Source organism: Pieris napi, chromosome 7 (assembly GCF_905475465.1).
Source record: "Pieris napi chromosome 7, ilPieNapi1.2, whole genome shotgun sequence".
NCBI lineage: Eukaryota > Metazoa > Arthropoda > Insecta > Lepidoptera > Pieridae > Pieris > Pieris napi.
This window is the reverse complement of record NC_062240.1, coordinates 12,906,239-12,921,097: the sequence shown is the minus strand read 5'-3', so window position 1 is coordinate 12,921,097 and position 14,859 is coordinate 12,906,239. Positions and strand designations below refer to the sequence as shown.

The 14,859-nt window shown below is 37.1% G+C and overlaps 4 protein-coding genes across 4 annotated transcripts; 3 read left to right on the top strand and 1 right to left on the bottom strand.

Moving 5' to 3' along the window:
• Positions 1-1,449: 1,449 nt before the first annotated feature.
• Positions 1,450-2,300, bottom strand: LOC125051022 (cuticle protein 8-like). The gene is made up of 3 exons (XM_047651145.1): positions 2,289-2,300; positions 1,849-2,178; positions 1,450-1,764 (listed from the first exon to the last, which is right to left on the bottom strand). Exons 1-3 carry the CDS (start codon positions 2,298-2,300, stop codon positions 1,480-1,482), a joined length of 627 nt encoding a protein of 208 aa, XP_047507101.1. The 3' UTR covers positions 1,450-1,479.
• Positions 2,301-3,228: 928 nt separating this feature from the next.
• LOC125051292 (cuticle protein-like) lies at positions 3,229-7,552 on the top strand. Its single transcript, XM_047651507.1, has 6 exons — positions 3,229-3,286; positions 3,363-3,665; positions 3,750-4,022; positions 6,644-6,670; positions 6,775-7,104; positions 7,189-7,552. Exons 1-6 carry the CDS (start codon positions 3,275-3,277, stop codon positions 7,471-7,473), a joined length of 1,230 nt encoding a protein of 409 aa, XP_047507463.1. The 5' UTR covers positions 3,229-3,274; the 3' UTR covers positions 7,474-7,552.
• A 2,316-nt stretch (positions 7,553-9,868) lies between these two features.
• LOC125051021 (cuticle protein 8-like) lies at positions 9,869-10,784 on the top strand. The gene is made up of 3 exons (XM_047651144.1): positions 9,869-9,975; positions 10,086-10,415; positions 10,500-10,784. The coding sequence occupies exons 1-3, from the start codon at positions 9,964-9,966 to the stop codon at positions 10,782-10,784; spliced, it is 627 nt and encodes a 208-aa protein (XP_047507100.1). The 5' UTR covers positions 9,869-9,963.
• Positions 10,785-13,034: 2,250 nt separating this feature from the next.
• LOC125051020 (cuticle protein 8-like) lies at positions 13,035-13,869 on the top strand. Its single transcript, XM_047651143.1, has 3 exons — positions 13,035-13,057; positions 13,168-13,497; positions 13,584-13,869. The coding sequence occupies exons 1-3, from the start codon at positions 13,046-13,048 to the stop codon at positions 13,866-13,868; spliced, it is 627 nt and encodes a 208-aa protein (XP_047507099.1). The 5' UTR covers positions 13,035-13,045; the 3' UTR covers position 13,869.
• The last annotated feature ends 990 nt before the right edge of the window (positions 13,870-14,859 follow it).

The window sequence follows — 14,859 nt, the reverse complement described above, 5'->3', positions numbered from 1 at the left end:
ACTTTCTGGGTGATGCCAAAAATGTACTGATTCTAAATCTTATAACAGATAAACCTCAATGAACAACTTGCAACTAACGTTCATATCTTTATTTAATTTTTACAGTTTTATTGCACAGACAAATAAATATGATAATTTCAAATGTAAGTTAGCTTGTTTCATATTTCTCTTTAGATAACAAGAATACTGATAAAAATAATGGAATATAAAACTTTTCTATTAATCCAATTTTTTTTAAAGATTTTGAGTAAAAATGAAATACTTTTATTTGACATTTAACGCCTCTTAAAAGATGAAAGCAAAGACTGCATTGTATTTCTATAGATTATGTAATTTATAGTCGTTTTATTATAATTTACACTACATATAGAGATCGCTTATAAGTGATAGATAGTTAACTAACGAATTGTAAAATTATTGTGAAATTTGTGGAGGAAAATTATTCGTACCAGATCTTACAGTACAGTTGACCACGGTACTGAGACATGTGTTAGACCCAGAAAGAGAGAGTTTTGAATAATAAAATAATATGTTATTTTAAATTTTTAACCCTGCGTTAGTAATAGTTAATATATGAATTCATTAAATGTGGATTCTAAGAGACTTACCTGTTATTAATGTTTTAATTTTATTATTGCTTAAGTGAAGTTTAAACATTAGTTTATCAAAAAAGCAAAGTACATTTCAAATAAAGTGTAATGAAAGAGGAAGATAGAAATAAAAAGAGCTACAACGCAGCTTCATTGTTTCCCCAAAAAGAATATTCAGAAATAATATTAACAAAATTTTACGAATAGGTGGCAGCAGTTGACAATTTTGTCAATCTCATTAGAAATTACAAAAAATCGATAGCATTTAGCATTAGTAGTCTATTGAAGTAAATTGTCTTCGTCGTTTATGTGATATTAATTTGTATTGTTCTGTAGGCCAATTAAATGTAATGCCACAATGTAGAACAATATCTAATTTCATACAATTTTATCCAAATCAGTTTTAAGGTTTCAGATAAAACGATATTTTTATTTATTTTATAACTATAACCAACCTAGGAGTTTAGGCACATCCTTCCGAATTCTTTCCGATTTAAACGGATTCAACAGTACTTATTACGTATATACGTAGTGGGCTGATCAGTTTAAAAAAAGCATTGTTAAGTGCCTATATCGAACCTAATCCGCTGTTTTTTTCTGGTTAAATAAATTTCTGGTGTGGGGTAGACTTTAATAAATAAGCTATAAATTAACTGTTGATTCATTTTTAGGGTGGATCAGATAGGATAAACGAAATACAAAATCATATGAGATTTAGTGACGAGTTTTAAGACGCCTAGTGAAAAATTATTAGCAAATTCGGTTTCTTAAAATATTGAAGTGGTAAAAGGGTAAATGAAAGTTTATCTTATTTGAGATAAATTTATTTGCTACTAAATAAATAACTAATCATCATAAGTGTTTTGGTAGGTGCTTGGTTATTAATTATTTAGTGGTAGTATTGGTGAGCTGGTGCAGCGTAGACGGGAGCTTTGAGGAGGACAGGTGCGGCCTTGACTAGGGTTGGGGCGGCGGTGGGAGCGGTGTTGTGGACGACTGCGTTGAAACCGCTGTGGTCATCAGCGGAGTACTCTACGGTTCTGATGGAGCCATCAGCTTCGTGGAAAGAGTAGGAGCCCTTTACGACATCACCGTCGCGGACCTCCTGTTGCTGCTTGTCATCACCGGTGTGAGGGTCGGCCACGGAGTAAGAGTACTCGTATTTGGGGTAAGCCTGGAATAAAAACGATTTTAAAGTAAGTTATAGAATTTCCAAATGCAAAAAAGAACCAATGTAGTATTACTGTTAATGACTTACGATTTCTTCGTGAGCAAGGACCTTAGCGACGGGAGCGGCGTAGTGTACTGGGGCAGTTTGGTAGGCAACTGGGGCAGCGTGATAGGCAACTGGGGCAGGGGCAGCGTGGTAGGTAACTGGCGCTGGAGCCGCATGGTAGACGGGAGCGGGAGCGGCATGGTAGACTGGGGCAGCCTGGTAAGCGACAGGGGCGGCAATAGCCACCTTGGCGTGTTGCTGGTCGTGACGGACAATGCTCTGGGAAGAGACGGCCGCAGCTGGAGAGTAGTGAACGGCGGCTGGCACTAGGCCAGCTGACGACACTGCCACGAGGGCGCAGAGAGCTACAATCTGAAAATTTATATTTAAAGCTTAATAAGTATAAAGTGTATCAAATTAAAATAATAAAACAAATTTGTTAAATGTTTCTATTTCCATGAGATATTCTTTTCTAAACTTACTTTAGAGAACATGTTGATTGTTTCTGTTCAATGTGCAGAATGATTTGATATGCTCCTGCTATCAGCTTTTATACGAACTTAAAAGCCTATCTGTTATCAATGTTTCACCTTGCCCGCGGCGTTATGAACTAATGTGTAGCACTCATGACTTTCGTTGACGTTCTTTATGATTTAATGTGAATGATGGGTGAATGCTGAAATTATGACCTTAATTTTATATGTTATGAGAAAGAGAAATTGTCCTAGTAGAGTGCGACTCTCATCCCTGAGGTCGTAGGTTCGATCCGCGGCTCTGCATCAATGGACTTTCCGTCTGTTCGCATTTAAAATTTCCTCGAAAGGTGAAGGAAAACATCGTGGAGAAACCGGTTTTAGAACCTAAAAGTCAACGGTGATTGGCACATGAGGCTGAACACCGACTTGCCTATGATCGACATATGATCATGAAACAGATTCAGAGATCTTAGGCCTAGACCAAAAAAGGTTGTATCGCCACTGATATTTTTTTATATCTTATTAAATGAATTGGCCTGGTAGAGTTAAGATTTCCCTCACCTCCGTACGCGAACATTATGCAAATAACAGTGCGTTATTCGGACTTAACTTAAAAAACTTTTTGATATCTAAACATATTATTTCAGATACAGAAATCTGAGACCCACACCTAAAAAGGTTGTAGCGCCACTGAGTTGTATTTTTTTAAACATATTATGAACGTTTTTTAAAGCTTTTAATCGTGATTAGTCAACCAATATAAGAATAACATGTTGTAATCTTTCTTCCTACAGTAATAAGTGAATGTGATCCCGCCTACTAGTTTGCGAACCCATAGCATTAATGGCCGAGAGCAAGGTCAACTCTAATCACGTTAGACAACTTCCACCACTGTCATCTGAAGTAATACCAAAATAATTTTTTCGTATATAAGATCAGTGTCACAGAGACAGCTTATATCATTCATCAGTTGAAATTCATATCAACGAAACATGTTTTCCAAAGTAAGTAATGCAAAAGTAGGCTAAAGATTTATATAATCTATAAACATTTTAATATATTTTACCTATGTGTTTATAGGTGGTAGTGCTCTGTGCCCTAGTGGCTGTGTCGTCAGCTGGTCTTCTCCCAACTGCCGTTCACTACTCCTCTGCTGCGGCCGTCTCTTCCCAGAGCATTGTCCGTCACGACCAGCAACACGCCAAGGTGGCTATTGCCGCCCCTGTCGCTTACCAGGCTGCCCCAGTCTACCATGCCGCTCCCGCTCCCGTCTACCATGCGGCTCCAGCGCCAGTTGCCTATCACGCTGCCCCAGTTGCCTACCAAACTGCCCCAGTACACTACGCCGCTCCCGTCGCTAAGGTCCTTGCTCACGAAGAAATCGTAAGTTATTCACAGTATTATCAATTTTGTTTGTTTATTTAGCAATATGAAAAACTAACATAATATGTAATTTGCTTGTTTCAGGCTCACCCCAAATACGAGTACTCTTACTCCGTGGCCGACCCTCACACCGGTGATGACAAGCAGCAACAGGAGGTCCGCGACGGTGATGTCGTAAAGGGCTCCTACTCTTTCCACGAAGCTGATGGCTCTATCAGAACCGTAGAGTACACCGCTGATGACCACAGCGGTTTCAACGCAGTCGTCCACAACACCGCTCCCACCGCCGCCCCAACCCTAGTCAAGGCCGCACCTGTCCTCCTCAAAGCTCCCGTCTATGCTGCACCCGCTCACCAATACTACCACTAAGTCAGCACTTTATAAGTGTTAAATATTGATTGGATTTAACAATGATTATTTATTATAAAATATAAGAATATACCAAGTATTTTATGTTTTTATTTAAACATTTATTAAATTAAATCGACATCATTTATAGACCTGATCTCATAAACAATAATAACTAAAACATAAGAAATAATGTTTAGTGTCTCGTCACAATGACAATTGACCATAGACCTTTAATCTTTAATCCCATGTTCTAGTAGTAATAACACCAGATAAAAGGAAATATTGAATTTTGAGGTACGTTCAAACAGGGAAAGGGAAACAACCCGGCATTGCTCCAATGTCTAGGCCACATGGAGCCGGATGGTTACGTTAGGAGGCGACATCAACCGCCTTTGTGTGCGAAATCTATCCTCTCGAAAGAGGCACAAATGTAAGGAAATAATTAATACAGTGCCGCTGACAAAAGCCTCTGTTCTTATACAGTAAGAAATAGTCTTCTGTAAATATTGGGTCCTTACATATACGTATAATGAATTCGCCGTTTTATATGGGAGGAACAAAAAGTAGATTTTTTAAATAGAATATATATTTTAATCAATCAAAGTATGTACCATTGCTATCTTTGTACTTTTGCCATATTATTATTTTCGCAGTTCATTGATCCCTTTTCTAAAAAAACATTCGGACGGGAATCAATAAATTCTTGGAAGGCGGTTTCGACTGCCCCATCAGAGTAGAATTTTTTACCTTGCAAGCCTGCCGTAATCGTCTGGCCAGATTTAAGAAAGTAATAGTGAACGAACCCGGCACTAGTCCTCCAAAGGATCATAAGTAACTTTTTCAGAGAAAATTTTCGATTTGGGCACGATTTGGCTGGTTTTGCTAGGTTCAGCCATTGCGATGAGCGCTTCCGATTATCGTACAGGAACCACTTTTCATCACAGTTAATGATTAAATTTAATATCCCTTCATTATTGTGCCGGTTGAGTAATGTAACGCAGCAGTCGACGCGCGTTTGTCGATTTGCTTCATTCAATTCGTGAGGTTTAAAGCTTTTTCACCTTCCCAATTTCCTTCAAATGGATTAATACAGTTTTATCACTAACACCGCAGCCAGCAGCTAACTCAGACGTAGTATGCGATGGATCTGCTTCCACAATAGCCCTCAATTCTTCGTTATCAACTTCGGTCTCCGGCCGTCCACCGGGCTTGTTCTACAGGTCTACATTTTCAGAACGAAAACGTTGGCACCAAACACGCACTGTGTTTTCTTTTGCGACACCGCCGCTATACACATTATTAATCCCTTAAGCTTTTTCTGCAACACTGGTGCCACGGTAGATCGTACTCTTAAATAGCGCGATTTTCCATTTTATAAATAGAGTGACGCAAAGAAAAAAAATAAAACGGAAAATGAAATGAATGTTTTTCGAAATACAAATGCATGAGCTGTAAAAAATTGAATTAGGAATTCTTAACCAAAGACTCCTCTTTTTTTAGATAAGATATTTGAGATCAAAGTTGCAAGTACGAAAAAACGCCAATTTCATACGAGTATTATGTAAGGACCTAATATTTTAATATAAAGTGTTTATTGCTATGTTCTAATATAAATGTAAATATTTGCCGCATTGGAGTAATCTGCAATAGTAGCTTATTTTGTTAAAAATACAGAAGGTACACACTGCCATTCCTCCGTGGTAATTTCTTTGTATAGTAAGCTTGAATTGTACCTTTTTCTTCAACTGAATCAATCATATTTATATAAACGGAAGTACACATTAATTGTTGTTATCAATTTCCTGTAAATCAAGGTCCCAAATACTATTTCCCAAAGATTTACGTAATTTCTTCGATAGTTACTCGTTCCATTGACATTATAAACGCAACTTATACTTATACTTATCTTAACACAATTTTTGTAGGGAAATTTTCTAATTTAATTTAATTATTACTTGCTTTTTTACATTACGAGTCGCACATTGTGCAATTTGACCAAATAAACATAAATATGTTCAGTGAAAGATTTCATTTTCAGTTCAAGATAAATATATTAAAAATCTATAATATTTATTTATTACTTATTTGGCTAATATAATAATATGGTAATATTCCTACACCAAAATTGTCATATGATACATTTGTTTTAATTCTCGAATATCGTGAAGAAAAGGCTTTTTACATTGTCGTTCTAATTTTTTTCTCTTGTGCAGAATATACGCAACAGATATTTTAACATGTGATGAATAACATATCTATTATCATCAATTCAAAAAACAACGCGCAATTACAAAAACGAACTATGCTGCTCAGCTAGTACTTTACGAATTAGAGGTTTTTGTGTGTACATTTTGTTAAAGTTTACTTAGTTTTTTTAGTTGTAATATAAAGGAGAATCTATTTTGTAATTTAATTTATATTGTTAATACCATTTAGTAAAAATTAAGGTTATAATTTCAGTATTAACCCATCATTCACATTAAATCATAAAGAATGTCAACGAAAGTCATGAGTGCTACACATTCATTCATAACGCCGCGGGCAAGGTGAAACATTGATAACTGATAGGCTTTTAAGCTCGTATAAAAGCTGATAGCAGGATCAAATTAAATCATTCTGCACATTGAACAGAAACAATCAACATGTTCTCTAAAGTAAGTTTAGAAAAGAATATCTCATGGAAATAGAAACATCTAACAAATTTGTTTCTTTAGTTTAATTTGATACACTTTATTAAGCTTTAAATATAAATTTTCAGATTGTAGCTCTCTGCGCCCTGGTGACAGTGTCGTCAGCTGGCCTACTGCCAGCCGCCGTTCACTACTCTCCAGCTGCGGCCGTCTCTTCCCAGAGCATTGTCCGTCACGACCAGCAACACGCCAAGGTGGCTATTGCGGCCCCTGTCGCTTACCAGGCTGCCCCAGTCTACCATGCCGCTCCCGCTCCCGTCTACCACGCTGCTCCAGCTCAAGTTGCCTACCACTCTGCACCAGCCCCAGTTGCCTATCACGCTGCCCCAGTTGCCTACCAAACTGCCCCAGTACACTACGCCGCTCCCGTCACTAAGGTCCTTGCTCACGAAGAAATCGTAAGTCATTTACACTAATACTACTTTGGTTCTGCCTTGCATTTGGAAATTCTATAACTTACTTTTAATCCTTTTTTATTGCAGGCTTACCCCAAATACGAGTACTCTTACTCCGTGGCCGACCCTCACACCGGTGATGACAAGCAGCAACAGGAGGTCCGCGACGGTGATGTCGTAAAGGGCTCCTACTCTTTCCACGAAGCTGATGGCTCCATCAGAACCGTTGAGTACTCCGCTGATGACCACAGCGGTTTCAACGCGGTCGTCCACAACACCGCTCCCACCGCCGCCCCAACCCTAGTCAAGGCCGCACCTGTCCTTCTCAAAGCTCCCGTTTACGCTGCACCCGCTCACCAATACTACCACTAAGTTAGCACTTTATAAGTGTTAAACATTGATTGGATTTAACAACGATTATTTATTATAAAATATAAGAATATACCAAGTATTTTATGTTTTTATTTAAACATTTATTAAATTAAATCGACATCATTTATAGACCTGATCTCATAAACAATAATAACTAAAACATAAGAAATAATGTTTAGTGTCTCGTCACAATGACAATTGACCATAGACCTTTAATCTTTAATCCCATGTTCTAGTGGTAATAACACCAGCCAAAAGCAAATATTGAATTTTGAGGTACGTTCAAACAGGGAAAGGGAAACAACCCGGCATTGCTCCAATGTCTAGGCCACATGGAGCCGGATGGTAACGTTAGGAGGCGACATCGACCGCCTTTGTGAGCGAAATCTATCCTCTCGAAAAAGGCACAAATGTAAGGAAATAATTAATACAGTGCCGCTGAGTTACCTGACAAAAACCTCTGTTCTTATACAGTAAGAAATAGTCTTTTTGGTAAATATTGGGTCCTTACATATACGTATAATGAATTCGCCGTTTAATATGGGAGGAACAAAAAGTAGATTTTTTAAATATCATATATTTAATCAATCAAAGAATGTACCAAGCTATCTTTGCACTTTTGCCATATTATTATTTTGGGAGTTCATTGATCCCTTTACTAAAAAAACATTCGGACGGGAATCAATAAATTCTTGGAAGGCGTTTTCGACTGCCCCATCAGAATTGAATTTTTACCTTGCAAGCCTGCCGTAATCGTCTGGCCAGATTTAAGAAAGTTATAGTGAACGACCCCGGCACTAGTCCTCCAAAGGATCACAAGTAACTTTTTCGGAGTAAATTTTCGGACAGGAACCACTTTTCATCACAGTTAATGACTAAATTTAAAATCCCTTCATTATTGTGCCGGTTGAGTAATGTAACGCAGCAGTTGAAATTTGCTTCATTCAATTCGTGAGGTGGGTAACCTTTTATAGATCCTTCCCAATTTGCTTCAAATGGATTAATACAGTTTTATCACTAACACCGCAGCCTGCAGCTAACTCAGACGTAGTATGCGATGGATCTGCTTCTACAATAGCCTTCAATTCTTCGTTATCAACGTTGGTCTCCAGCCGTCCACGGGGCTTGTTCTGCAGGTCGACATTTTCAGAACGAAAACGTTGGCACCAAACACGCGCTGTGTTTTCTTTTGCGACACCGCCGCTATACACATCATTAATCCCTCGAGCTTTTTCTGCAACACTGATGCCACGGTGGAACTCGTACTCTTAAATAGCGTGACTGTCCATTGTAAAAATAGAGGGACGCAAAGAAAAAACATAAAACGGAAAATGAAATGAATGTTTTTCGAAAAACAAATGCACGAGTTGTAAAAAATTGAATATGGAATTCTTAAATACTAAAAAACGCCAATTTCATATTATGTAAGAACTTAATATTTTAATATAATACTGTTTATTGCTATGTTCTAATATAAATGTAAATATTTGCCGCATTGGAGTAATCTGTAATAGTAGCTTATTTTGTTTAAAATAAAGAAGGTAGACACTGCCATTCCGCCGTGGAAATTTCTTTGTATAGTAATTAGCTTGAACTGTACCTTTTTCATAAACTGAATCAACCATATTAATATAAACGGAAGTACACATTAATCGTTGTTATCAATTTCCTGTAAATCAAGGTCCCAATTACTATTTCCCAAAGACTTACGTAATTTCTTCGATAGTAACTCGTTCCATTGACAGTATAAACGCATCTTAACACAATTTTTGAAGGGAAATTTTCTAATTTAATTAAATTATTACTTGCCTTATTCACATTACGAGTCGCACAATGTGCAATTTGACCAAAAAAACATAATTATGTTCAGTGAAAGGTTTCATTTTCAGTTCAAGATAAATATAATAAAAATCTATAATATTTATTTATTACTTATTTAGATAATATAATAATATGGTAATATTCCTACACCAAAATTGTCATATGATACATTTGTTTTAATTCTCGAATATCGCGAAGAAAAGGCTTTTGACATTTTCGTTCTAATTTGTTTCTCTTGTGCAGAATATACGCAACAGATATTTTAACATGTAATGAATAACGTATCTATTATCATCAATTCAAAATACAACGCGTAATTACAAAAACTATGCTGCTCGGCTAGTACTTTACGAATTAGAGATTTTTGTGTGTACATTTTGTTAAAGTTTACTTAGTTTTTTTTAGTTGTAATATAAAGGAGAATCTATTTTGTAATTTAATTTATATTGTTAATACCATTTAGTAAATCTTAAGGTTATAATTTCAGCATTCACCCATCATTCACATTAAATCATAAAGAATGTCAACGAAAGTCATGAGTGCTACACATTAGTTCATAACGCCGCGGGCAAGGTGAAACATTGATAACAGATAGGCTTTTAAGTTCGTATAAAAGCTGATAGCAGGAGCAAATTAAATCATTCTGCACATTGAACAGAAACAATCAACATGTTCTCTAAAGTAAGTTAAGAAAAGAATATCTCATGGAAATAGAAACATTTAACAAATTTGTTTTTTTATTTTAATTTGATACACTTTATACTTATTAAGCTTTAAATATAAATTTTCAGATTGTAGCTCTCTGCGCCCTGGTGACAGTGTCGTCAGCTGGCCTACTGCCAGCCGCCGTTCACTACTCTCCAGCTGCAGCCGTCTCTTCCCAAAGCATTGTCCGTCACGACCAGCAACACGCCAAGGTGGCTATTGCCGCCCCTGTCGCTTACCAGGCTGCCCCAGTCTACCATGCCGCTCCCGCTCCCGTCTACCACGCTGCTCCAGCTCAAGTTGCCTACCACTCTGCACCAGCCACAGTTGCCTATCACGCTGCCCCAGTTGCCTACCAAACTGCCCCAGTACACTACGCCGCTCCCGTCGCTAAGGTTCTTGCTCACGAAGAAATCGTAAGTCATTAACAGTAAAACTACATTGGTTCTTTTTTGCATTTGGAAATTCTATAACTTACTTTTTAATCTCTTTAATTCCAGGCTTACCCCAAATACGAGTACTCTTACTCCGTGGCCGACCCTCACACCGGTGATGACAAGCAGCAACAGGAGGTCCGCGACGGTGATGTCGTAAAGGGCTCCTACTCTTTCCACGAAGCTGATGGCTCCATCAGAACCGTAGAGTACTCCGCTGATGACCACAGCGGTTTCAACGCAGTCGTCCACAACACCGCTCCCACCGCCGCCCCAACCCTAGTCAAGGCCGCACCTGTCCTCCTCAAAGCTCCCGTCTACGCTGCTCCCGCTCACCAATACTACCACTAAGTTTTAAGTGTTAAATATTGATTGGATTTAACAATGATTATTTATTATAAAATATAAGAATATACCAAGTATTTTATGTTTTTATTTAAACATTTATTAAATTAAATCGACATCATTTATAGACCTAATCTCATAAACAATAATAATTAAAACATAAGAAATAATGATTAATGTCTCTTCACAAAAACTACCGTTAATCTTTAATCCCAAGTGCCATAATTACACCAACTAAAAACAAATATTGAATTTTGAGGTCTCAAACCTACGTACAAGATCAAAAAGGGAATGGCAGTGCTCCAGTACCTAGTCCTCAGGGTGCCGGATGATTACGTTAGGTCGCGACATCGACCGCCTTTACTATTCGTACCCTCAACGAAAACTAACCTCTCTAAAAGCGCACATGTGACATTGTATGGAAATAATTAATGAAAATATATAATAGACAATAGACATCAACCGTAATCGTCTGGTTAGATTTAAGAAACTTATAATGAATGACTCAACTAAACGCTCACAAGTAACTTTTTCGGAATGCATTTCGCTTTTGGGCTCGTATTGGCTGGTTCGGCTTAATTCAGCCATTGCAATAAGCGTTTCCGATTATGGTACAGGATCCACTCTTCATCACTGGTAATGATTCAATTTAAAATTCTTAAATTTTTGTGCCAGTTGAGTAATATAACGCTGCAGTCGACTCGCGTTTGTCGATTTGCTTTACTCAATTCGTGAGGTGGGCAACCTTTGGAGCTTTATCACCTGCCCAATTTGTTTCAAGTTGATCAATACAGTTTTATCACTAACACCGCAGCCTGCAGCTAACTCAGACGTAGTATGCGATGAATCTGCTTCTACAATAGCCTTCAATTCTTCGTAATCAACTTTGGTATCCAGCCGTCCACGGGGCTTGTTCTGCAGGTCGAAATTTTCAGAATGAAAGCGTTGGAACTAAAACACCGCCATACACATCATTAATCCTTCGAGCCGTTTCTGCAGCACTGGTGCCACGGTGAAACAAATAAAATGAATAATGGTTTTCGAATAACAAATGCACGAGTAAATAGCTGTAAAAAATTGGATTTGGAGTTCCTTACCAAAGAGGAGATATTTAAGGTCAAAGTGACCAGTACGACAAAACGCCGACTTCATAAGGACCTAATATTTTAATCTTATCAATAATAAATATAATTACTGTTTAATGTCATGTTGTTTTTTTTTATATATGTATATGTATTTTTAGTATCTGATATAAATGTTAATATTTGCCGCATTGGAGTGGTCCACAATGGTAGCTTATTTTGTTAAAAAGAAAAAGGTACACATTGCCAATCGTCTGTGGAAATTTCTTTGTAAAATAATTAGCTTTGAGTGTACCTACCTTTTTCTTAAACTGAATCAACCATATTAATATAAATGGAGTACACTTTAATCGTTGTTATTAATTTCCTGTAATTCAAGGTTCCAAATACTATTTGCCAAAGACTTGTGTAATTTACTCGATAGAAACTCGTTCCATTGACATTATTCACTCATCTTAACACAATTTTTGGAGGGAAATTTAGTAATTTAATAAAATTATTATTTGTTTTATCACATTACGATGAAACCGAAAAACATAAATATGTTTTAAGTGAAAGGATACATTTTCAGTTCCAAATAAATATATAATATTTATTAGCTATATTAATAACGTAATTAGCTTATAATAATAAATAATAGCTAAATAAGTAATATAATTAATGGTATTGATATTCCTACACCAAAATTTGCATATGGTACATTTGTTTTATTCTTGAATATCGTGATGCCAAGGCTGTTTTAGATTTTCGTTCTATTATTTTTCTCTAGTGTAGCATATAGGCAACATATATTTTAACATGTGATGAATAACATCATGAGGTATAACTATTAAACCGGACTATGCTGTTTATCCAGTACTTTATGAATTTGAGGTTTTTATGTGTGTACGTTTTGTTAAGTTTACTTAGTTTTATTTTTGAGTACTAATGTATAGAAAATCTATGTTCTAATATAATCTATATTGTTAATTCCATTAAATAAAAATTAAGGTCATAATTTCAGCATTCACCCATCATTCACATTAAATCATTAAGAGTGTCAACGAAAGTCATGAGTGCTATAAATTTGTTCATAACGCTGCGGGCAAGGTGAAACATTGATAACAGATAGGCTTTTAAGTTCGTATAAAAGCTGATAGCAGGAGCAAATTAAATCATTCTGCACATTGAACAGAAACAATCAACATGTTCTCTAAAGTAAGTTTAGAAAAGAATATCTCATGGAAATAGAACATCTAACAAAATTTGTTTTTTAATTTTAATTTGATACACTTTATACTTATTAAGCTTTAAATATAAATTTTCAGATTGTAGCTCTCTGCGCCTTGGTGACAGTGTCGTCAGCTGGCCTACTGCCAGCCGCCGTTCACTACTCTCCGGCTGCGGCCGTCTCTTCCCAAAGCATTGTCCGTCACGACCAGCAACACGCCAAGGTGGCTATTGCCGCCCCTGTCGCTTACCAGGCTGCCCCAGTCTACCATGCCGCTCCCGCTCCCGTCTACCACGCTGCTCCAGCTCAAGTTGCCTACCACTCTGCACCCGCCCCAGTTGCCTATCACGCTGCCCCAGTTGCCTACCAAACTGCCCCAGTTCACTACGCCGCTCCCGTCGCTAAGGTCCTTGCTCACGAAGAAATCGTAAGTTATATACAATATAATATTACTTTGGTTCTTTTTTGCATTTGGAAATTCTATAACTTACTTTTAAATCTCTTTTATTCCAGGCTTACCCCAAATACGAGTACTCTTACTCCGTGGCCGACCCTCACACCGGTGATGACAAGCAGCAACAGGAGGTCCGCGACGGTGATGTCGTAAAGGGCTCCTACTCTTTCCACGAAGCTGATGGCTCCATCAGAACCGTAGAGTACACCGCTGATGACCACAGCGGTTTCAACGCGGTCGTCCACAACACCGCTCCTACCGCCGCCCCAACCCTAGTCAAGGCCGCACCTGTCCTCCTCAAAGCTCCCGTCTACGCTGCACCAGCCCACCAATACTACCACTAAGTTAGCACTTTAAAAGTGTTAAACATTAATTGGAGTTAACAATGACTATTTATTATAAAATATAAGAATATACCAAGTATTTTATGTTTTTATTTAAACATTTATTAAATTACATCAACATGTTTTATAGACCACTCATAAAAAATAATTATTTACTAAACAATAAATAATGTTTAGTGACTCTTTAATGTTTAATCCCATGTACCAGTAGTAACAAGATCAGCTAAAAACAAATATAGAATTTTTAGGTCTCACACCTACGTACAGGTACAAATAAGGAAAGGAAAACAACCCGGCAGTGCTTCAGTGCCTAGGCCTGCCTCCAGTGGTTGCCGGACGGTTACGTTAGGAGGCGCCATCGACCGCCATTTCTATTCGTAGCCTCAGCGAAAACTATTAATGAATTGCATAGATTAACATACCTTTTAGCTGTCCAATGAGTGAACTGGCAAGAGGTCATGTCAGTTCCTATACTATAAGAAATAGTTGATCTTTTATCTTTTTGTAAATCGGTATTTCAACCTATTACTATTTAATGTTGTATTGTTTTTTTCTGTTTGTATCTGATATAAGTGTAAATATTTTCCGCATTGAAGTAATCCGCAATGCTAGCTAATTGTGTTAATAATTAAAAAGAACACACTGCCATTCGTCCGTGGAAATTTCTTTTTAAAATAATGAGCTTGAAATGTACTTTTTCTTAAACTGAATCAACCATATTAATACAAACGGAAGTACTCTTTAATCGTTTTAATATATTTCCTGTAAATCAAGGTTCCAAATACTATTTCCCAAAGATTTGCGTAATTTCCTCGATAGAAACTCGTTCCATTGACATTATTAACTCATCTTCACACAATTTTTTGAACGGAAATGTACTAATTTAATATAATTATTATTTCCTTTATCACATAACGAAGTCGCATAGTGTGCAATTTGACCGAAAAAACATAAATATGTTCAGTGAAAGGTTCCATGTTCAGTTACAAAT

Excerpts from the sequence above, each read along its gene's own strand:
- LOC125051021 (XM_047651144.1), top strand. Across the intron at positions 10,416-10,499 it reads TTCTTGCTCACGAAGAAATC|GCTTACCCCAAATACGAGTA; the intron begins GTAAGTCATTAA and ends CTTTAATTCCAG.
- LOC125051292 (XM_047651507.1), top strand. Across the intron at positions 6,671-6,774 it reads CAATCAACATGTTCTCTAAA|ATTGTAGCTCTCTGCGCCCT; the intron begins GTAAGTTTAGAA and ends ATAAATTTTCAG. Across the intron at positions 7,105-7,188 it reads TCCTTGCTCACGAAGAAATC|GCTTACCCCAAATACGAGTA; the intron begins GTAAGTCATTTA and ends TTTTTATTGCAG.
- LOC125051020 (XM_047651143.1), top strand. Across the intron at positions 13,498-13,583 it reads TCCTTGCTCACGAAGAAATC|GCTTACCCCAAATACGAGTA; the intron begins GTAAGTTATATA and ends CTTTTATTCCAG.
- LOC125051022 (XM_047651145.1), bottom strand. Across the intron at positions 1,765-1,848 it reads TCCTTGCTCACGAAGAAATC|GCTTACCCCAAATACGAGTA; the intron begins GTAAGTCATTAA and ends TTTTTATTCCAG.